The 22,682-nt window shown below is 48.1% G+C and overlaps 2 protein-coding genes across 3 annotated transcripts; both read left to right on the plus strand.

Moving 5' to 3' along the window:
* The first annotated feature begins 527 nt into the window (after window positions 1–527).
* On the plus strand, window positions 528–6,572 carry tbrg4 (transforming growth factor beta regulator 4). Of its 2 annotated transcripts, none has more exons than XM_086155375.1 (11): window positions 528–735; window positions 1,010–1,460; window positions 1,525–1,845; window positions 2,485–2,659; window positions 3,032–3,189; window positions 3,271–3,381; window positions 3,452–3,596; window positions 4,145–4,393; window positions 4,486–4,597; window positions 4,679–4,793; window positions 6,093–6,572. In XM_086155375.1, the coding sequence occupies exons 2-11, from the start codon at window positions 1,083–1,085 to the stop codon at window positions 6,192–6,194; spliced, it is 1,866 nt and encodes a 621-aa protein (XP_086011501.1). In that variant the 5' UTR covers window positions 528–735; window positions 1,010–1,082; the 3' UTR covers window positions 6,195–6,572. The 2 variants fall into 2 exon arrangements, with proteins under 2 accessions (XP_086011501.1, XP_086011502.1); XM_086155376.1 differs by having other exon boundaries at window positions 532–673.
* A 1,079-nt stretch (window positions 6,573–7,651) lies between these two features.
* On the plus strand, window positions 7,652–18,550 carry nacad (NAC alpha domain containing). The gene is made up of 10 exons (XM_086155377.1): window positions 7,652–8,217; window positions 9,437–9,741; window positions 9,824–15,041; window positions 15,124–15,372; window positions 15,569–15,660; window positions 16,147–16,215; window positions 16,288–16,434; window positions 16,719–16,853; window positions 16,932–17,054; window positions 18,445–18,550. Exons 1-10 carry the CDS (start codon window positions 8,133–8,135, stop codon window positions 18,457–18,459), a joined length of 6,438 nt encoding a protein of 2,145 aa, XP_086011503.1. The 5' UTR covers window positions 7,652–8,132; the 3' UTR covers window positions 18,460–18,550.
* The last annotated feature ends 4,132 nt before the right edge of the window (window positions 18,551–22,682 follow it).

Raw genomic sequence — 22,682 nt, forward strand, 5'->3', positions numbered from 1 at the left:
TCATGATCCAAATATGATCAGAATAATAAGTGACACATGATGTAAGTATGTTTTACTTGAAACTCTGGCACAACAATTACCTTCGGGATAAATAAAGGTATTCTTATTCTTATTCTTATTCTTATTATGTCAAATTAAAAATAACATTGAATCCCATCTCTTCATATTTACTTTAGCATTGTATAACACAATTGAGATTCATATGGCTTTTGTTTTATGTCAATCAGTTCTCTAGGGAAACCACAAGCTTAATCAAAATAAATGAAATAAAATTAGATATAATAAAATAAATTAAAATTAAATGAAATACAGTTACATTAAATTAAAATTAAATGAATACGAATAAAAATGAAGTCAAAAGAAATCAAAGAAAATAGAATTAAATCAGATAAAATGTAGTTTTAATGTAATGATTTAAACTACAAATCCGAGCCACTTCCTGTGCCTGTCTTCCGGTGCCCCCTGCGTCAGTCGGTGACGCAACGACGTCGCCCGACGTCAGTCACACGCGCCCGCCGCTGCCCACAGGTCGTCCATGTGAGACGCGTCCATCAAAGGAAGGGTTCGGCGCGTGCGTGCCTGCGTGCGTGTGTGCCCGTGGGAGACGTCCCGACCGGAAGCGGAAGCGGGAAGACGCGGGGCGCTCGTGGGCTCATCTTCTCCCCGGGACAAGGTCAGGGTTCCGCGTTACGTGACGGCGGCGTTACTCAACCACCGGCTGTTCCCCCGGTAAAGGTCGGTGTCCCGCTTTATCGCCACGGTTTCCGGTCTCGGCAGCGGTTTCCGGTCACGCCCGCGCTGTTTGTTGTCGTTTTTTGAAGCTGTATTATTACGGTCTGTCTTCGCGTCCGAACTGACCGGAAACGCCGCCACTCCGGAAACAGTCAAGTCAAACCTCTTCATCTGACTTCCGGTCATTTAATAATGCCTTAAATGTCATTCTTATTTAATCCGAACGTCTCGTTGAGTGGCCGCGTCGCATGACAATGACGTCATCATGCGCCCACAGACCCGGATGTCGGGGATGCTGACCCAGCAGTGAGAAGGCGTCCTCCCTTGTGAACCCGCCTCCGCTGAGCCTGATGGCGGGCCGCCTCCTGGCCAGGTACGCCCGCCTCCTCTGCAGGGCTTCCTCCGCCCAGCCCCACGCCGCCAACGCCGCCGCCACGTGGTCATGGTCGTCACGGCGGCAGCTGTGCGAGGGTGAGGCGATGCCCCGGCGCGATGCGCCGCGGAACATGCCGCCCCGGTCCCGCCTGGACGAGCTGGCGGAGAAGGCGGCGGCGCCGGACGACATCCTGCAGGCGTGGGCCGAACACGGGGGCAACGCCAACCAGGCCGCCGGCGCCCTGGTGAGGTGGACCAAGCTGACGCTGAAGACGAGGGGCCGTTTCGGCGACGCGTCCGACGCCGCGGCGGATCCCAGGCTGGCGGAAATGAAGGACGCCGTGACCCGACAGGTGAGGAGGCGGGAAGGGATCCGGCGTTCAGGTTTGGGTCTTCATGGATGATCATGTCTTCCAGGTCTCCTCGGTGTGGAACGGCGCCCTGGTGTCGGTCTTGCGGGCCCTCTGGGCGATGGGCGTCCCGGAGGACGACCCCGTGATCGGCTCCGTCCGGACCGAGGTCATGTGGCGCCTCCGCCGGCTCACCTACAAGCAGCTGGGCTTTCTGGTGAACTGGGGCGCGGGCCGGCGAGCCCCGCAGGACGCCGCCATCGTCGGCGCCGCGCTGAAGCAGCTGGAGCTGCGCTGGACCGAGATCTCCGACGCCAAGACGGTCAGCGCGCTGATGGCCAAAGGGCGGCACATGTCGCCGGCGCTGATGGACCGGCTGGAGGACAAGGTGCGTAGAAGCAGGCCGACGTCCCAGGAGATGAAGTTTGGTTCGATGGTGAGAAAGATCTGAGGTGGCGTCTGAGAACTCTATAGCTGCAGAATGAACACTGTAACAACCGTGTAATAACTATGAGTCCTCTTACTATAACTTTGGCTTTAAGCACAAGGAGATTGTCAAACTGCTATTTACATATATAGTTATTTCTATATGTATTTTTGGGTGTAGATCTAGTTTGAGAAACGTGAACCTGAACAATTGTGCCAAAATGATTTCAGGAAAAAAAAAAAAAATCTGAATCTGTTCATAATTATTCCAAGTTTTGCAGTATGTTTCACCATCTAAATATTAAAGACAAATACAAACATAATCGAAATTAAATAGTAGAAATAAAATTTGTATCGTTGTTTTTTTCACAAAAAAACAATGTTATTCCCAGTGTAATTTTTCAGACCCGACTCTACCATCCAATTAAAATAAATTGAGAGTTACTTTTGAACAAATACCCCCAACTATCTTAAAACAAAGAATGAAATCCCCCTCAAATGTTACTTTAAATGTCAATAAACATGGGAAGCTTTTTTTTTCCAGTTTTGCTGCAATGTTTACTTACGTGAAAGCGTGAATCCTCCTCCTCCTCCTCCTCAGGCGCTGGAACTTGCCGAGAGCTTCTCGGCCGAGGAAATCCGGCAGGTGTTCCTGTCGCTGGCGGTTCAGGGCCGCAGGTCGGTTCCCCTCCTCAGAGCTCTGTCCTACCACTTCCTTCAGAGACCCTCCTCCGAGCTCTCCACGCCTCTGCTGCTGGACCTCGCCTTCACCTATGGTAGGAACACGCCCCGCTCGGGGAACGGGTGGTGCATTCAATTAAATGTCTGGAAAACAATAGGGAATGATTTTATGAAAGTTAAAAAAAAAAAAAGTCTCATCAACCTAAACTGTGATGGCAGTACATGCAGTATCTCTGTTGGCCACTAGAGGGCGCCACCCCACCCAGGTGAAGATCTTTGCCCCTTTCAGAACTCCTGCAACGCCTTCTGGCGGCCAGCAGGGAGCTCGGGGAAGGAGGTCGTCATCATGGCGACGTCCAAATACAAAGCCCAGAAACTCCTAGAAGGAGGAGCAGATCCCTGGCAAGATGGCCGCCAGGGTCCGGTATCGGGGTACACGTCATCAACCCGTCTCCTCCGCCCCACAGGGAAGCTGAACTTCCAGCAGTCTCAGGTGTTCCAGCGGATAGCGTCGGAGCTTCTTCCTAGGGTCCCTGAACTCACTGCCGTGGACGTGACGCGCTGCGCCAAGTCCCTGGGCTACCTCAAGTGGCTCCACATCCCGCTGTTCGAGGCCTTCGCCGACGTCAGTACCCATTGCGCTCCGCCTGCAGTCCGGTTCACACCTGCATCTCCGTGGTGACGTGTTGTTGTTGTTGTTGCGCAGCACTACATGGAGAACAGTCGGACCTACAGCAGGCTCCAGCTCGGCAACCTGCTCATGACCTTCGCCAGGCTGGGCTTCCAGCCCAGCAAACGGGACGACTTCTTCGGCCAGGTATGCTCCCGGCACTGCCCAACATCTGGCCGAATTCCCCGCAGCTTGACCGGCACCGCGTCGCCTTCAGGTGCACGCTGTGATAGATGCCGCGCTGGCTGGCCTGGAGCCCTTCTTGCGCACCGACGTGGCCTGGTCGCTGTGCGTCCTGCAGCAGGCGAGGCCCGAACATCTCCTCCCGCTTACCCAGCAGCAGCACCTGGACCAGCTCTCAGGTAGGAGGGGAGCCTTCAGGGAACCTTGGGAACCCTGGGGCATATCTCTTGAGATCCGATGGGGTTCGAAGAGTCCCCTGAAAAAAAGGGGTTCTAGGAGTTCTTTGAAATATGATGGGGTTCTAAGAGTCCTCTGAGACATGATGGGGGTCTGAGACTTCCCCAAGTTATGGGATTCTCTCGAGGCTCTTTGAAATATGTTGGAGTTCTTTGAGATAAAGGGTTCTAAGAGTTCTTTAGATGTGTCCTCAGAGATTTGATGGCGTTCTAAGGGTTCTTTGCGATGCAATGGGGTTCTAAGTTATTTATGTTGATGGGGTTGTAAGAGTTCTTTGAGATAAGGGGCTCTAAGATATTATTGGGGCTTTTTAGGGTTCTTTGAGATATGTTGGGGTACTTGGAGGTATTTGAGATGATGGGGCTCTAAGAGTCCTATGACTGAAGGGTCCTAAGAGTTCTCTTAATATGATGGGGTTCTAAGAGTTCTTCGAAACCCCGGTCCTTGTCGGTCGCTGTCACGTTCCTGGTTTTCGTTCTGCCCCTGGTAGATGGCGGCCCGTCTCGGGTGGAGAACTACCGTCTGAAGCTCCTCCACATCGCCACCACGCTGCACCTGGAGCACCCTGGTTTCCTGGAGGCCGAAGCCTTCCCGCTCCACCTGGCCACGCTCGGCCTCCAGGGCAGCTCCCCGCCGACCCCCCTGCAGAGCAGCCTCCGAGAAGCGCTGCTGAGCCTGGTGGGCGGGAGGGTGGAGGCTCTCCGCACCGGGGTGGTGACTCTGTACGGCTGGAGCATCGGTAAGAAGGGCTTCTTCATCTTGGTTTCACCTAATTGAGATCCCAATGGTGGATATCCAAACACAAATGGTGTCTCCTGTGTTCTCGACCAGAGGGGGAGCTGGTGCTCGACAGCGACAACCAGCCGCTCGACCTATCGGCGCTACGAGCTCCGCACCTCGCCAGCGGTGGAGAAGGACAGGAGCTACCTGCCGATGCTCGGCGGTGGGGGTCACATGATTCGTAAATGTCCCCGCCCACCCCCAAACACAGATCTGTGATTGGCTCTTGTCCTTCTGTCAGCAGGGTTGCGTTCCTGGCTTGGGAGTTCCCCAACTTTGGCTCCAAGAGCAAGGACCTCCTGGGGCGGTTCACCATGATGAGGAGACACCTGCAGCTGGCCGGGTTCATCACCGTGGAGGTGACCGGACGCCTCCGCCGGCGGGGGATCTCACACACACACTCTTTTTAACATAGCAACCGTGGACATATAACTGTACCTCGACCCCAGGTCCTTTTGAATCCCAACTCAGTTTGGAAATGGTACTTTCCATGTAGAGCAGGTCTTTGAGATGATCGGCAAAACCTCGTTGTTCCTCCAGGAGCAAGCACTTAGAGACGGCGACAAGGCTAACAGCTACATGCTAATAGCTGACGTGATACAATAATAGCTTTGATATTCATAAAGAAAGATGACCTGGTGAGATGCGGCTGTAGATTAAACCACGGCCCCTTGGGAACCTGACCGATGAGACCCCGGGGACTCCGGAGAATCTGAGCCTCGTATCAGGAGTCCAGACAGGAACGGGAGGAAGGAAAGGGGTGCATCATGGGATGTCCCTTGGCAGAGTAAGCCCATGGCAGCATGACCAGGGGCTAGGCTAATGCTAACTATAAGCATTCTTAAAAAGTAAGGTTCAAATCCTGTTCTTAAACAAAGAGGGGATCCAGAGAAGAGCAGCTTGATATCTGGACACTCACATTCTGATTTTAGGAACTACAGGAACCACAGGTTCAGGTAGACCCGTGTCCTGGGAGCATGAAGATCTGACTAGGCGGTAGGGTTCTATGGGTTCTCTGAACTATGATGGGGTTCTTTTAGATATGACAGGGTTCAAGGAGTTTTCTTGATATGTTGGGGTTCTAAGAGTTTTCTTGAGAAAGGAGGGGGTTCTAGTAGGTCTTTTTGATATGATGGAGTTCTACGATTTCTGAGAGGACAGTGTCAGCTTTACGGACAAGAAGAAGTTGTTCGTTTATAACTGATAATAACCCTCAGGCTTGTTTGACCTTTGACTCCTCCTCGTCGCCCCCACTGGACTGGAAGTCCAATGCAGTGACCTCCACCCTTCCATCTGCAGCCTGATTTTTGGGGGAAAAAAAAAAACAAGAAGCCCATGGAGACCATGGGGGTAAATGAGTCCCTTGTGTGAAAAGGGGGGTGCAGTCGCCCCCGTTGGAGGGGTTGAACTCCACCGTCAGGCTGAGAAGCAGCGCCAGGCGTCTCCTGCTGCAGTGCCGAGGTATAAATAGAGCTGTAAGCCACCCGTCTCATCTAGGCCAATCCACGCTCTCCTCTCATGTAGGACACCCCCCACCCCCGGCGCCTAAGGCCTCCCCTGCCTTTGACAGTCGGCGAGATGCTCAAATCGAGGGCCTCCTGGTCGCTCCCCCTCCCCCGGAACATCTCCGGCTCTGAACCCCCGCTCTCTCGTCGCAGGTCCCGTACTACGAGTGGATGGAGCTGAAGTCGGACCGGCAGAGGGTGGCCTACCTCAGGGACAAGATCGGCAAAGCCGTGGCCGAGGACCTCGCAAAGTGACGCCCTTCGTCCCGAGAAGAGAAGAAGAACTCTGCAGAAGATGACCTGGACATTTGGGACCAGAGGGAACACGCATACACACACACACACGCCTGCGTATTTATTTACACCCACAGCATTGCAGAGGAGCTCACACACACCTCTGTAAGCAAGTGGGGGTCGGGGGGGGGGGGGGGGGGGGGTATATAGTCTCTTTGGTTCCCTTGGCAACGTGCGGGGCTTTCCCTGTTTCCAAGGAGATGTCAGCAAGGATGTTTTTGGGAGCTGGGCAGAGACCGCCGGCCCCAGCGTGAAGTTTCGGGCGGCATTCAGGGCGACCTGAACTACCTCTGGAAAAAAGAAAAACGCAGATATCAATAAACGGGTTGATGGATCTCCGATCTGTTCGTTCCTCTTGGGGGGGTCGCAACATGGCCGACAAAAGATCAGGCACTGGGCTTTTATTCCTGATCTGTAAAATGGTTTCATTTTAGAGTTTGATTTTAAAGCCAGCCTTTTATTTTGTCGTCTGTCGACAGGAAGTAGATAAGATGGAGAACCCGGGGTGATGTAAACTTTTTTTTTTTTTTCTTTGTTCCAGCAGGAGTTTTTTTTTTTTTTTCCGGGTGATGTAAACTTTTTTTTTTTTTTCTTTGTCCCAGCAGGAGTTTTGTGGGGTTTTTTTTTCCGGGTGATGTTTTTTTTTTTTTTTTTTTTTTTTGTTCCAGCAGGGATTTTTTTTTTTTTTTTTTCTCGGGTGATGTAAAATTGGCAGACCAAGACCTGGCTTCCGCGTCTCCTCGCCGGCTGAATTATATATTGTTTTAGATCCGTATAATATGTTTTTTATCCCTCGAGAGCCAGCCTTTTATTTTGTAGTCCATTGACAGGAAGTAGAAAAAAAACACTTTATTTTTATCATAAACAACAGTTTGATTTAATCCTCAGGAGCTTTTATTTTGTAGTCTTCCCAGGAAGTAGAGGAAAAAGGAAGCCCCGTTTCTCCCTTCCCACGATGCAAACGTGGTCGATGAAGACGTGGCGTCCACTTCTTCGAAGAGGAGGCCGGATTTGAGTAAGAGTTGCAAGCCAGGCTTTCATTTTGTCGCCCGTTGGAAAGAAACACAAAGGAAACAAACCCTGCTGGGTAACGAAGGTCCCATTAGCATCCCACGCTAATGGCGACGCGCACGAGGGTGTTTTGCGACGTCCCCGTACGAGGCCTCTGGGTTCGACGAGTGGTGTGTCGTCGTCGCCGTGGAAACATGGCCTCCCTCTGGACAGGTGGATACCCCCCCCCCCCTCCACACACACACACAAATACACACACACCTTCAAAAAAGGTTGGGGGGGGGGGCGACGAACAGAGGACCTTCCGCCACCCCTATCCCTCTGCGGAAACTTTCGGTTGCCATGGCAACTCCTCCCTCTCCTTTTCTATTTCCATCTGTTCATCCTACACTTTTTTTTTTCTAGTCTTTTTTTTTTTTTTTTGCAAGCGTCAAGGAGCAGGGGAAGGTGAAGGAGGTGTGTGTGTGTGTGTGTGTGTGTGTGTGTGTTGTTTTTGCAGTACTGCTCGTCCCCCCCCCGCGGCAGCACTGAGGAAGCTGGAGCTGCAAATGTGCTGACATCACCTCCCCGGGACCCAGTCACAGCCTGGACGGAGGGAGGGAGGAAAAGAGAGAGAGAGAGAGAGAGAATGCTGCAGAGTCTACACACACATTTAGACGATGCTTCAATCCACACACACACACACACACACAGCAGCAGCATCACTTCTGCACCACCTCTCTCTCCTCTTCCTCCCTCCATCATCTCCTCCTCCATAGGCGGACACGTGGTGCAGGCGGGAGGTAGGCTGGGTTGGATCGGGGGGGGGAGTTGCTTTGCATCCTTCCTCTTCCGCCTCTTCCTCATCCTCCTCTTCCTCCGGCTGTATGCCCCATCGTCGAGCCAGGCATGCCGGGGGAGAGCGCCCGGGGGTCCGCCCCCGCCGACAAGCGTCCGGAGCCGGGAGCAGAGGAGCCGCAGCCCCCGGGAGCAGGTAGGAGCCGCGCTGGGCGGGCTGGGAAGGGGAGGAAGAGGAGGAGGAGGAAGAGGAGTGCGCAGCAGGAATTAGTCGCGGGGCTGCGCAGCGTCGGCCTGTTATTATTCTGGGATGTCGAGCCGTGATTCAGCTGCACGCTGGCCTCCCCTTGACCCCCCCCACCACCACCACCACCACCCCTCCTCTCCATCACCAGGATGGAGACGCATCCCTTCCCCCGAAAAAACACAATTTCACCCCCCCCCCCAAAAAAAATCCCCTTGTCATCCTCGTCTTCCCCCCCCCACCCCTCCATCAGCGACGCCCAATGCGCAGTCCCCCCCCCCCCCCCCCCACGACCGGGGACATGACACAGCAGCGTGGCAACAACGACCCCCCCCCCACACACACACACACACCCACAACCCGCCACCCACCACATCTCAACTTTTGACAGAGAACTTGGTTTGGAGCGCGTTGGGGGGGGAGGACATGGTACAGTCCGGAAGGTTTTATTGTGAAGGGGGGGGGTCTAATTCTAATTATATTAGTACATATTAGCACTAGCTTAGCATTTGGTAGACGCCCTAAATGCATCCAGGATCTGTTAGGATGTCCAGGCTGGTTTTGTGTGTGTGTGTGTGTGTGTGTGTGTGTGTGTGTGTGTGTGCGTGGTGGGGGGGTTGTCACATGGTTTAACCCGGTCTGTGTGAGTGTGTGTGTGTGTGTGTGTGTGATGCTCTGTACGCACTCTACTGTGCATCGCCTCACATCCGTGGCGAATTTCAGTTTCCAAGGCGTGACTCAGCACACACACACACACACACACACACAGACGTACACACACACACACACTCACTCACACACAGCAGCTTATTATTGGGGTAGCCATTAGGCCTGCAGACCGCCACTTCCACCCGCAGGCAGGAGGGGAGGGGACGAATAAAAAGAGAAAGGGTGGTGGGATCCAGGATCCAGGTCATGGTGGCCCAGTTAGCGGAGCGAGGTGGGGCTGCTCTGCTCCTTCCTTCCCCTCCACAACATTTGTGCATTGATGTAATCAATCGGACACAACGGCACCGGAGCCGTTGAAGAATATAGCTTTTCATCTTGTATCACACACACACACACACACACACACACACTCATCCGTGACCCACTTTCATCCATTCATCCCGCTAGCTTTCCGCATCCCGCCGCTAACGTCCGCCATCTTTGTTGCGCCCGTGTCTCCCAGACATGATCAGGCACCCGTCCACAGACTCCGCCCCCAGCGACAGTGGCTCCTCCCCCAGCGACAGTGGCTCCTCCCCCAGCGACAGTGGCTCCACCCCTTCGCCCAGCACCCCGCAGAAGCTCCTCCCGTCGTGCACGTCGCCTTTCGGGCCGCGGCTGTTCTACCCGGCCCCCAGGTCCTCCGGCACGCCGAGGCCCCAGCCGGAGGGCTCCGACCACCGGCACAACGCCCCCAGGCTGTCCGGGAAGCTGGGGGGCCACGGCCCCTGCGGCCGGCACGTTCCCGTAAAGATGGAGAGAATCAAGGTCGGGGGTTCCGTGACCTCGGACGGGTGTCGGGGCGCAGCCGCGGCAACGCTAACACGCATCCGTGACACGTTTATTGCAGGTTCTCACCGGTTCTGAGGTGGAGAGCGACTACCAGGAGCCGCGGACCATGGACACGCGGGTGGTGATGGGTCAAGAGACGCTCCTCAAGACTACCGAGATCCAGAAGGGGAAGTCCTTGGAGCTGCGCGGCGGGTGTGCAGAACCCGAGACACCCGCGAAGAAGACCCAGCCGGACACCGACAAGGAGGGAGGCGAAGCTGCGGAGCAACGGGACCAGCAGGAGGTCCCCGCGCAGCCTCCGGCCACCGCCGCCCCTCCTTTGGACCCCAGCTCCGCCCCGCCGGAGGAGGAGTCACCTGATAAAAGTGCGCCGGACCCCCTGGCGGCGGGCGCGGCCCCCTCCCCAGATGAAGTGCCTTCCCCCGAGCCACCCTGCCCGGTGGCGTTGTCCTTCTCCGAGCCGGCGTTCTGCGTGGACCCGCAGCGCGTGGGCATGCCCTCCGCCCTGGACCCCGACCTGTACTACACCGCCCCCTCCACCCCCATCAAGATGGCATCGCACGCCTCGCACCTTAAACACAGTTCGTACCCGGGCTCTCCGGCTTCCCCGCTGTCGCCCGGTTTGCCCTCGGACAGCGACGACCTTTGCTCCCCTCTCACCTCCCCCTCCGGCTCCTACATCACGGCAGAGGGAGGCAGCTGGGCCTCCTCTTACACCTCCTCCACCTCCCCTTCCACGTCCCCCAACTTGCTCCTCACAGAGGAGACACAGGAAGCCCCCGCTTGCTTCGTGGGCTCCCTCTCGGAGATCGGGGACGAAGTCGGCGAGGAGAAGGTGCGGGCGGGTTCGGAGAGGGAGGAGGAGCGAGCCGGCGACTTCTGCTCGTACCGCCCGGAGGAGTACGGCGCGAGTCCGCGAATCGGCACGACCATACCGGAGGAGGAGGAGCCTCTGAAAGACGAAGTGAAGGTGACCCGAGAGAGCTGTCGTCCTTGCTGGGTGACCGAGGACGCGTCTCCTCTGCGGAGCAGCAGCAGCCACAGCAGCGACTCGCAGGAGGACGGAGGAGAGTCCGAAAGCTCCCTCTGCCCTCTGGAGGAGGCCGGCGCCGGGAGGACGCCGTACTCGGCGTCCCGCCAGACCGGCCTGAAACTTCAGCTGGAGGCGTGCCTGTCGGAGGAGGAGCGCTACGGGATGCTGGGCGATCGCCCGGAGTTCTCCTCCTCGGCGGCGCTGACTCCCGACACCGACACCATGACGGTGGCCTCCTCCAGCCTGAGCCCCGACTCGCCCGTCATCCTCCTGGACACCCTCTGCCCCGGCGCCTTCGACAGGCTGGGCGCCGGCTCCTTCGTGCTTTCCCAGGCGGCCTGCGGCGAGGAGGTACCGCTGGACGAACGGATGATACCGGCTTCCCTCATCTCCCTCCCGCTCCACACCAGCCTCATATTCAAAGCCGACTCCATGGAGATCACCCTCTTCCCCACCGAGGACGAGAACGAGGTGGTGACGGACAGGAACGACGGCAAGGACGTGGATGCCTACGCGGCCGGAGAGGAGGAGGCCGACGTCGAGGACGATGACGATGACGATGAGGAGGAGGACGACGAAGAGGACGAAGACGACTACGACGATGATTTCGAAGGCGAGATCCGGGGCAACGGGGCCGCCGAGGAGGACGACCGTAACGAAGACAGCGGCGATTGTCAAGGTGTGTCCGAGGAGGCTAAAGTGGAGGTCAAAGTCGTGGAGGAGGAAGAGCAAGATGAGGAAGATGAAGATGAAGACGAAGAGGATGACAGCAAAGCAGCAGAAGATCCCACGGATGAGGACAGCTCAGCATCCTTCCTCCATTCTCTCTCGGAGACATCCCTCAACGAGGGGCTGGATGAGTCCTTTTGTTTCCAGGATGACACAGATGATTCATTAGACTCTGCCTCCTACAACGGCGAGGAAGACGAGCAGCTGTACAGCTCCGAGAGGCACGCACAATCCGTAGAGCCTTCGACAACCGACGCGCTCGACCCGACCCGGGTCCGAGGAGAACCCGAGCGGGGTTCCGCCGGCGAGACTTTGCACACTCGGGCGAGCGCAGAAGAGTTGGGTGGTGCCGCCGACGCCGACGGCAACAAATCAGAACCCGAATCCCAAGAACCCCAGTTAGAGAGCGAAGAGGAGTCTGCCGTCGAAGCCGGCCCAGAAGAACACTCGTGTGTGACCGTGAGCACCGCCGGACCAGAACTGGATCATCAGAGACCGGAAACTCCTTGTTGCCCGGAGTCCTCTTGCAGCCTCAATGGGGGCGCAAGTGAAGAGATGGACATCTCTGGTCCTCCTGATTCTCCTGGAGAGCAGAAAGACAGCGATGAGGTTGACACCCCTCTTGTTGGTCCTACCCTCACTGCAGAGGTTTGCCCCTCTCCTGCTTCTGATCTGTCCACGCAGGAGACCCCGGCAGACTCCGGTAGTCCAGTGGCTCCAGATGATTTAGCAGACGAACATACAAGTCTAACTGACGATGGAGTGAAGCGCAACAGTGAATCTTCAGAGGGGGAACCTACGCAGGAACCGGAGAGAGATTCGTACAAGCTGCTCATCAAAACTCACCGCTACCAACCGGCGAGCATCGCCAGCAGACCCGTGTCATCGGCATTGAATAAATCCGATGGGCCCGGAGGGGTTGATGCCGCTTGTAGGTCTGGAGTCAGCAGGGAGTCTGATGCTGAACTGGACCAGAAGAATGGAAATGCCCCTCCTGCTGAACCTGAGGGTGGTTCCTACTTGAGCGCGAGTATGTCCACCGCCACCAACGACTTGAACAAAGGTGTTCTCCTCCTCTCCCCACCCAAGGAACCCAGTCCCAGCCCCAGCAACATCCCCGTGTCAGCTTCCCCGGAGGTGTTTTCGGGACTTGCCGAAAACTTGACCCCGACCCCGGAAAACTGCTGCGCCGACTCCGCCCAGGAGAACTTGGGCGAGAACAGCCTGAGGATCAACGAGAAGGCGCTCGGGGCAACGGGATCGCCCCACTCTCCCCTCGCCATCTCGCCCAAAAGGGAAAACTCCGAGACCGATCTGAGCAGGGAGCCCGGGCCCGAAGCCGGGGCGTGGTGTGACGAGCGGCTGGAGCTCGGGTTGGGCGTAAGATCCGGGTCTGAGTTTGATGTGTGGGGAGCGGGAGAATCCCTTTCCCTGAATTTGGGGAAGAAGTACGAGTTAGAGGCGGAAGGTCTGCTCATGTGCGACACACGTGGCCAGAGCAGGACGACCGGCCCGGACGCCACCATGAGCGGCGAGCTCTACCAAAACTACGACAACATCCTCCGCTCTGTCCTCAACGAGCAAGACGACAATAATACGTGTAAGGAGAGTCGCCCGATGGGGCATGGGGAAGCGACGGCAGAGGCCATGGCGGTGTCAAACCTGGCCCGCTGGAGGTCCATTGAGGAGATCTCGGAAGCAGGCGGAGGAGAAGATGGAAGCTCCAGGTTCCCAGAGGATGATGTCAGTAACTTAAATCCGGACGATGATGCCGATGGTGCCGGCACGCAAACAAGAGATGTCTGGGGGGCAGCTGAAAATAACAACGCCGCCTTTGACCCACTGGAGGCGGCTTTGCGCGGAGGCATGAACGCCCTATCGGAGGAGGTGAGGCCGCCATGTTTGAGTATCGGCGTGAGAGAGTCCACATCTAATATCCCGCTGGAAGAGGCGCCGCCTCAGCTTCCGGACGAGAAGCCCAAAGAAGACCGGGGTCTCATCGACGAAATACCGGACGCGACCCAAACGCTGCCTTCCCAGGAAGGTCCCTGCAGCTCGCCGGTGCCTTCTGTTAAAATGAGCACGGACGCAGCTCTGCCAGATCCATGTCCAAAAGATAAAGTTGAGCCAAGACGTCCCAACGCCCAGACAATCAGCCCAGAGGGTAACAGTGCACTTTCTTTGCTACACGGTTCATTCGGTACCTTTACGCCCAAGTGTAAATCCAACGAGTCCAGATCGAGCAGAGCTGGTCTGGTGAAGGCTGAGGACACCGGTTTGCCGTCTGAACCGACGACAGTGGCGGATTCTCAGATCGAAGGCCAAAGAAGCAACGATGTCAGTTCAACGACTCAAATAGCGGTCGAAGAACCAAAGACCAAAGATGGTGTCGGAGGCCAGCAGGTCGTGACCTGTAACTCAGGGGGAGAAGGTCCAAATCCAGAGGGTGAACAGAGAGGCGGGAGCATAGAGAGGAAAACTCCTGCACACAAGCTTCTGGAAAAGCCTACATGTCAGACTGCTGAGGGGGAACTTTGCACAGATAAACCACATGCTGCCAAGAAAGGGAGGAGAGGGAAACAGAGGCAGCGCCGGGTGTCCCAGGGCGGCGGTCCCCCCGACTCCAGCCCGGAAACTACCGATCGTCCAAACAAACGCTCGGTGTCCTTAAATACCGCGGCCAACGGAGGGTCAATGGGCCGCACGCGTAGTCCTCAAATGGGAATGGCTGGAAAGGCAAGTGGTGGAACCTCATCGTCCGGCTGTCACCAGAAGACAACGCCGAGGACGGAGAAGCTGCGGGTTAAAAGCCCCGATGGCCAAAGTCCCAGCGAGGCCTCCTGCGGTGAGGTGTCGACAAACCAAGAGCTACAGCAGAAGAAGGGAGCGCTTGATAGCAGACCGCAAGCCGGTGAGCAGAGAGCAATCGTGGTGGACGTCAATGAAAACATAACTACCGTTGAAACTCCTTCCACCCAGGACTCCATATTGTACTCTTTCCCACAACTTCCATCTGAGACGTCCCCGGTTTCCTCCTCTGCCCTCATTCTTATCCCTTCCAAGGACCCGCAAGGGGACCTTTCAACACCGGTACAGGAATCCCAGCCCGTCCTCTCCACCCGACAGCCGTCCACACCACTGACCACATGCCACGCCGCCACCACCACTGTCCAAGAAGCCTCTTCTCCTCCCTCACCCCCAAAGAGCACCGTCAAAGACGTCATTGTAACCCATCCTACGTCAGTTGCACCTGCCGCAAGTGTACCTTTGTCCTCGTCGTCCCCGGCAACACCGAGCATCCTGACCCAGCCCACCCAGGAATCATCTTCATGCATGCCCGCGGTGCCTAGCGCCAGCTCCGTCCCTGTCCCTGGTGCTCCGCCCTGCACGCCATCGCAACCGGACGCCATTCAGAGCAGCAAGCAGGTGAAGCGAAGTGGCACGTGGAGCCCCCCGGAAAGAAGCCCCCCGGAAAGGAGCCCCTCGAAAAGGAGCCCCCCGGAAAGGGGCCGCGGTGAGTTCACGACCCTCACGGATCCCATCTCTTCGTCGGGTCGGTTCCATCGATTCAAAGTAGGGTTTGTTCGCTCCGTAAGGTTCCAGTTTGGCCGAGGAGGAGACCGACAGCGAGGATGAGGGCGGACCTCCTCAGTGCGGACACCGGTCCCAATCCAAGGGGGGCGGCGGTGAGAGCACAAAGGAACCCAGGTGGAACCCCGGCCCGTCCAACCAGATGGAAATCCAGCCCTTCTCATCCCATCAGCTCGGGGACCGACAGCCGGGCCGTCCGGTCAACCACGGCCTCAAGATGTCCGAGGAGATCGACCTGTCCTTCAAGAACAGCTGTGAGTGCTCCGATCCACTCACGAGAGACAGGAAGTGGCTGCAGAACACACTTTGCAGATTGAATCCCTATCAGCTACATCTGTGGTTGTGCAGATGTTGCTGGGATAAAGATGTAGATGATCCCTCACTGGAGGCAAGATGTTGAAGCAGTCATTTGTGTGTGTGTGTGTGTGTGTGTGTGTGTGTGCCTCGCAGGTTCCATAGTGGCCTCTTGCAACGAGTCCGAGAGCGAGGGCTCGGTTCCGGAGCTGGAGGAGCCGGAACCCCTCCGAAGGTCGGAGCCGCACGTGAGTCCGCCTCCTTCCCGGCGTGTCCTCCAGATCAGTAGAAGAAGGAGGACCCTGATCGGAGTCCACGGCGTGGGGTTCCTCAGGGTTCTCCGGGTTCCTCCCGCTGTCCAAACACATGCAGGAGGTCCACTGGAGACCCTACGTTGTCCAGATGTGTGAGAGGGCCAATGTTGTATGTCTATGATGTATGAATGAGTGAGTGAATGATTGTATGTCTCTATGAGAGGGGCGAAAGTTGTATGTCTCTACATGAGGCCCTGTGATTGGTCCAGGATGAACTCCGCCGCTCGTCCAATCACGGCTAGGATAAACTCCATTCCCCAGCAACGCTGCCTGCAGGATGACTGAATGAATGAATGAGTGAAAGAGCAAAAGAGAAAAATTAAGTAAGATGTAGCTTATTTGGAGAAGTTGCCTTGAGATGTTTGCGGCTTCCTGAATCATCAGAGCGAACGAGTGAATGACGTGCATGTCCTCCTCCAGTCCATGTCCTCGGCCGATGAAGGTCTCAACAGGCCGAAGCAGAGTCGCAGCGAGAAGAAGGCCCGCAAGGTGAGAGAAGCTCCCGCTTTGAAAGCTTGTGGTGCCGCCGCCCGGGGGTTTGACCTCCGGCTCTGCTCTCAGGCCATGTCCAAGCTGGGCCTGAAGCCCGTCCACGGCGTCACCAGGATCACCATCAGGAAGTCCAAGAGCATCCTGTTCGTCATCAGCCGCCCCGACGTCTTCAAGAGCCCCGCCTCAGACATCTACATCGTCTTCGGGGAGGCCAAGGTGCCTCCTCCTTCTTCTTTTCCTCCTCCATTTCTTTCTGTTCCTCCTTCTCTTGGTGCTTCTCCTCCTCCTTCTCCATCACCTTTTTCTTCTCTTCGTTCTCTTCCTCCCTCCTGGTCTCCTCCGTCCTCCTCCTTCTCCTCCCTCTTCTCTTCTTTCCTCTCCTCCTCCTTCCCCACCTTCTCCTCTTCTATCGCCTCTTTCTTCTCCTCCTCTTTTTGTTTCTTCTCCATCTCCTCCTCTCCTCGGTTCTCATCGTCCTCATTGTCCTCTCCTCCCGCCAGATCGAGGATCTGTCTCAACAGGCCCACAAGGCGGCGGCGGAGAAGTTCAAGGTTCCCGTCACCTCCTCCCCGATGGTCCCTCCGGTCCCGCCGAGCCTCACCATCAAGGAGGAGAGCGAGGAGGAGGAGGAGGAGGTACCCGTCACGCCAGGAGCTTCTTCACCTCCCGGAGAAGAACCTTGTAACCTCCATCATCTGTCTGTGTCCCGTCAGATGGACGAAGGAGGTCTGGAGCAGAGGGACATCGAGCTGGTGATGGCCCAGGCCAACGTGTCGCGGGCCAAGGCCGTGCGCGCCCTCAAACACAACAAGAACGACATCGTGAACGCCATCATGGTGAGAAGAAGGGGTTGGAGGAGAAGAAGCTGGAGGACAAAAGAGGAGGAGAGTCTGTCTTTGCTTCTTCGCTGCGGGTCAGAGATGCAGTACCGCTTCTGGCCGCTAGGGGGCGGCAGGCGCTCACAGTGAGGCAAACAAGACGCGCGGAAGCCATTTTTGTAGTTCTTTCGAAATAACGGGCAGCGACGACCTCGTTTCAAATTTAAAACTGATTTATGTTTTTTTTTTTTATGGCTTAATTAAAAAAAACACATCAGACACAAGCCGCTTATAAATGTCACGGCGATCGATTGCTTGATCATTTGGACTAATTGACGACCGGGGGGAGGCGCGGTTCAACCGAACGATTTAGTTTCTAATTGAAATGGGAACCTGAGGGTTTTAATTCACCGACAGAACTAATTGATTTTTTTTTCTAATGTAAATTGCTCGATGGAGCTTAAACGAATAGATCAAATGTGGGAGTCATCAATCTTTTGAATTTTCAGAAATATTCTTAAATACGCCTCCTAAATATTTAAACCAGGAGGTAGAATTTTAACACTGGCTTACATAAACAATTATATTTAATGACAGCCTAGATATATTTATCTACACAAATATATTTGGAAATGTAGTTATCATCCTGCAATACTACGGCACCTTTTACTACTACTACTACTAATCAACTTAATTTTAACATTTTAACTTAAATGTCATTTAAAAATAAAAAGATACATAAAATGTTGTTATTCATATATATATAGATTATTTTTATTCTATTTGTTGTTGTCTTCATTCTTATACCATTATACCATGAACCATTATTGTTATCGGTCTTATTATTAGTGCAATTAATGGTGGTATTACAAATGCTACAGGTAGTCTGAATAATAAAGAATAATAAAACTATAGTCATGTAGAATTGTGGATGCATATTTACTTTATTTGAACAATTTCAAAATCAAAAGCGAACCCAAACTATTTTTCCTATTTTTGAGTAAATGCAATTTGCAGTACCACGACTACTACTAATAATTATTATAATATAATGATAATAATAATATAATGATAATTATAATCATTATGATTATTTAAAAACAACAAGAATAAATAATTCCACTAGTAATAATTGTACCACCACTACTACTACTACTACTATTACGAATAATGATAACAATAATAATAATAACTATCTTGGCTAATTGTCTATCTTTTGAAATAGATGGTAACTACATTTTGGGATTTCCTACTTCTTACTATTATTATTTGCATTTCCACAAGAAATGTTAAATTTTTATTTTGCAAACTTGCTTCTCATTCTCATTAATGTCACACTCATTTTTCGATGTGTACATTTTAACAAGGGTGTGTGTGTGTGTGTGTGTGTGTGTGTGTGGACCCTCAGGAGCTGACTATGTGATGAAGAACCCCCCCAGCCTATGAAGCCCAAATCCCAGACTCTTCTGTATCGCTGCTATGCCCCCCCGCTCAATAAACTCTGTCTGAACGTCTGTTTGTTGTGATGCTTTTATTTTGGCGGTGCTTCATATATAGAGAGATATACATATATAGATATATATTTATATAAATGTAATTTTCATTATGTTATTTTCTGTTGATTTATTTAGATTTTATACTTGACATATAATGTTTGGGATATATCAAAAATGATAATTACATAATTGTACATATATATATATATATATTTATATATATTTTAACCCTTTGATATCTTAATTTGATTTAGATTATCTATGTAATATATAGTGTAATATAATAATATATATAGTAAAATATAATAATATCTAGTATAATATATAGTGTATGCATATATATGCACATACAAACACATACACTTCTCTGGGTATATACATAATAATAATATGTGTGTATATATATAATTATATGTACACACACACACACATATATATATAGACCAGTCTATATGTGTATATGTATATATGTGTATATATATCTACATGTTGATTTATATATAATATATACATGTTAAATAAATACATATGTAATATTCAATATAACTGAAAAAAGTTAAGGATTGATATTTTTACTTTCAATGCACGTCATTTGTTATAAAATTGGTAAAAATAGATAGTCATTAAAATTATTTTTTTATATATAGTTTATAGATACATACACAGACATATATTTGTTTATATATATATATATATATATATATATATATATTTTATATGTGTGAAATACACATCAATTATTAAATCATCACCACAAAAATACTAAAATTTAATATCTATTATGACAGATTTTCAATGTATTTATACCTTGTTCATTTATATATATGTAATAAATGTAAACTTTTATGATTTTATGATGTATATCTTACAATATATATCACATACTTTATAAATATTTAAGTCTTAAGAGGTTTAAATACAAGAATGAATTATATATAATTATATATGTAAAATTATGTAACTATCATGTTTTTTTTTATATTATTAGCATTATATGCTAAAGTATCAAATCCTTACATAAAAAAATAGAATAACATAATGAAAATAATTTTTGCTTTCATTCCCAGTAAATCATAATCTATGAGATTTCAAGCAATCACGTCTTGATTGCTTGAATATTTCACTCTATGTGTTATGAATCTATATAATCTATGGGTCTTTAAGGTATTCTTTTATTTAGGATGTACCTGAATTATCATGTATCAATCAGGAAAGTTATTCTATTAAAATAAAATATTTAATTATCTCATCGACATCATTAATTATAGGTAATTTTAGTTGTATCTTAACGTTATCAAGTCCTCAAATTTGTGTATATATAGGCATGCATCTATATATGTATAAATATATAGATGATGACATATACAGGTTTATACATATATATATACACACCCCTACAAAGGTATTTATATAAATATTAGTAAATATATATATATATATGTATATATATATGTGTGTGTGTATGTACGTATATATATAATATATATGTATATATGTATAAAATTATATATAACAGGTATTTACATATATATATATTAGTATATATATATAGTATAGTATATATATTAGTATACATATATATTTGTGTGTGTGTGTATGTATGTATGTATGAATATATATATATATATATGATTTATATATATATTTATAATTTAATAAATGAAAAAGTGATATAAATTTTGGAAAATTTGATTTGATTTTGATCGTTTGATTGTACATAATATGATTAAAAATAAATATTTATCACGTTCTTCTTCTTATTTACATATTATCAATTATAAATGTTTACAAATAAATTCCCCAAAAATCAATCAAAATCAATCAATAAATAACGTTAGATTAAATGCATTAATGGAAAAAACATGGCTTGATGTATTTAAATTTCATTGGGTGTAGCCTTAAAAATATTTTGAATATTTCTATATATATTTAAATATGCATGTCCAAGCACATTTATGTATATATATATATATTTATATATAAAATGCATGTCAATTATTAAATCATCACCACTAGAGAGACACTGTATGAAATATAACTTAATCAAAGATAATATAAATATATATACAATTAGTTTGTATGTAAGTAATATATGTAAATATGTATCTTTATTATATCTATCCTATACTACATAATACATAGTTTATCTATCCGAATCGCAAAAGGTTTAATACATGAATAAATAATAAAAAAGTATATATATATATACTTACTAGTTTTTTATTTTTATTTTTCATTCAATTTTTGAGATGTATATTACTATATGATATATAATCATACATGTACAATTATGTAATTATCATGTATTTTATATTATATTCATTATATGTTACAGTATTCTGATATTCTTTATTTATTCTGAAATAAATAAATAGAGAATAACATCATGAAAAGAATATATATATGTATATATATTAAATTTATAGAGATTTCTAAATTCTAAAAATGCATTTTATTGTAAATGAAATGATTTGATATATTTATAAAAACATAAAATGTCATAAATTCAATTTAATTTTTTCCAGACAATAATATAAATGCATGAACAAATATATATATGGAATACCTGTAACTTATAAAAACATTACCAGAAATTAGATACTGTATGAAACATCATATATATATATATATATATATATATATATATATAACTTTTGTAATAACAATTTTTTTAACTTTTGATTTTTGAATTAGATATCTCTAATCTATGTAATATACAATATATATCATACCAAGAGAATATAGTATATATAGTGTAGTATATACATATATACATATACACGTTTATCTTTATTTCATACATATATATATATATACACACACACACACACATATATATATATGTATATATATTATATATATACATATATGATAACACATTACATTCTTATATTAATCACACAAACACACATATTTTGTGTGTATCTATAAAATATATATAAAAATTAATACAAATGACTGACTATTTTTACTTTTTGTATAAGAAATGACATGCATTGAAACAAAAATATCAATCCATGACTTTTTCATTTTAATTTTAAATATGCATTTATTAAACTTATATATTTATACATATATATGTATAAATATGTGTGCGTGTGATAAATATCTACATCAAAAAATATATATATACACATACATACAATATATATATATATATATACATATATATATATATGTTTGTGTGTGTTTGTGTGTGTAATATTATATATATATAATATTATGTGTAATATACATGTAATAAATATAAACATGTTTTTGTATATATATGTATATACTATACTATACTATATACTAATTTATACTATATTACATTGATTAGAGACATCTTATTCAAATATCAAAGGTTAAAATATATGAAAGGGGTATTACGGGAACTATATAAGTTAAAGTATGTAATTATCATGTATTACATATCATGAACATTCTACGCTAAGGTATTAAATACTTAAACAAATGAATAACACAAATATCACAAATTTTCTTTCATTGTCTGCAAGCCATGTTCATTAAATTTTAAAGAAATAAAGCTTATTTTACTCAATGAGTTATATATCTATGTAATATGTAGGTTTCACTTTGTAAAATGAGTGACAAAAAATGTTGATTTTTTTCATGTTCATGTTTTTTCATGTTGTGTTTCATATTGTTTTTTTTGTGAATTATGTCAAATAAAATAAAATTTTCCATCATCTCTTCTCAACAATGTATTTTGTTATTTGTATCATTTGTATATATATATATATATATATATATATATATTTATATATGTGTTTGTGTGTGTATGTGTTTGTACACATATATGTATTTATATTTATACATATATACATACATATATATACATGCATACACATCAGTGTATATATATATATATGTATACATATATGTATAGATAAAATGTGTACATGCAATTTATCAAATTAAAAAATCTAATTGGGAAACTATCATTTGATTGTATATTAAATGATTTGAAATAATATCAAACATGTATTTTGTATTACATATCTTAAAGTCTAGGAGTAATAACATAAAAAAATAGTTAATAAATCATTGAATATGATATATACATATACCTATAATATATACCTAATATATATATATATATATATATATATATATTAGGTATATATAATACTGTATAATATGGGTT

Source organism: Fistularia commersonii, chromosome 11 (genome assembly GCF_037954325.1).
Source record: "Fistularia commersonii isolate RoL2024-O1a breed Wild chromosome 11, RoL_Fcom_v1.0, whole genome shotgun sequence".
Classification (NCBI taxonomy): Eukaryota; Metazoa; Chordata; class Actinopteri; order Syngnathiformes; family Fistulariidae; genus Fistularia; species Fistularia commersonii.

Bases quoted from the DNA above. Each gene is read 5' to 3' on its own strand.
- tbrg4 (XM_086155375.1), top strand. From the start codon at position 1,083: ATGGCGGGCCGCCTCCTGGCCAGGTACGCCCGCCTCCTCTGCAGGGCT. The intron at 3,190-3,270 runs GTCAGTACCCAT...GTTGTTGCGCAG, and splicing joins TGTTCGAGGCCTTCGCCGAC to CACTACATGGAGAACAGTCG. The intron at 4,794-6,092 runs GTGACCGGACGC...CTCTCGTCGCAG, and splicing joins CCGGGTTCATCACCGTGGAG to GTCCCGTACTACGAGTGGAT.
- nacad (XM_086155377.1), top strand. From the start codon at position 8,133: ATGCCGGGGGAGAGCGCCCGGGGGTCCGCCCCCGCCGACAAGCGTCCG. The intron at 9,742-9,823 runs GTCGGGGGTTCC...CGTTTATTGCAG, and splicing joins TAAAGATGGAGAGAATCAAG to GTTCTCACCGGTTCTGAGGT. The intron at 15,042-15,123 runs GTGAGTTCACGA...TCGCTCCGTAAG, and splicing joins CCCCCCGGAAAGGGGCCGCG to GTTCCAGTTTGGCCGAGGAG.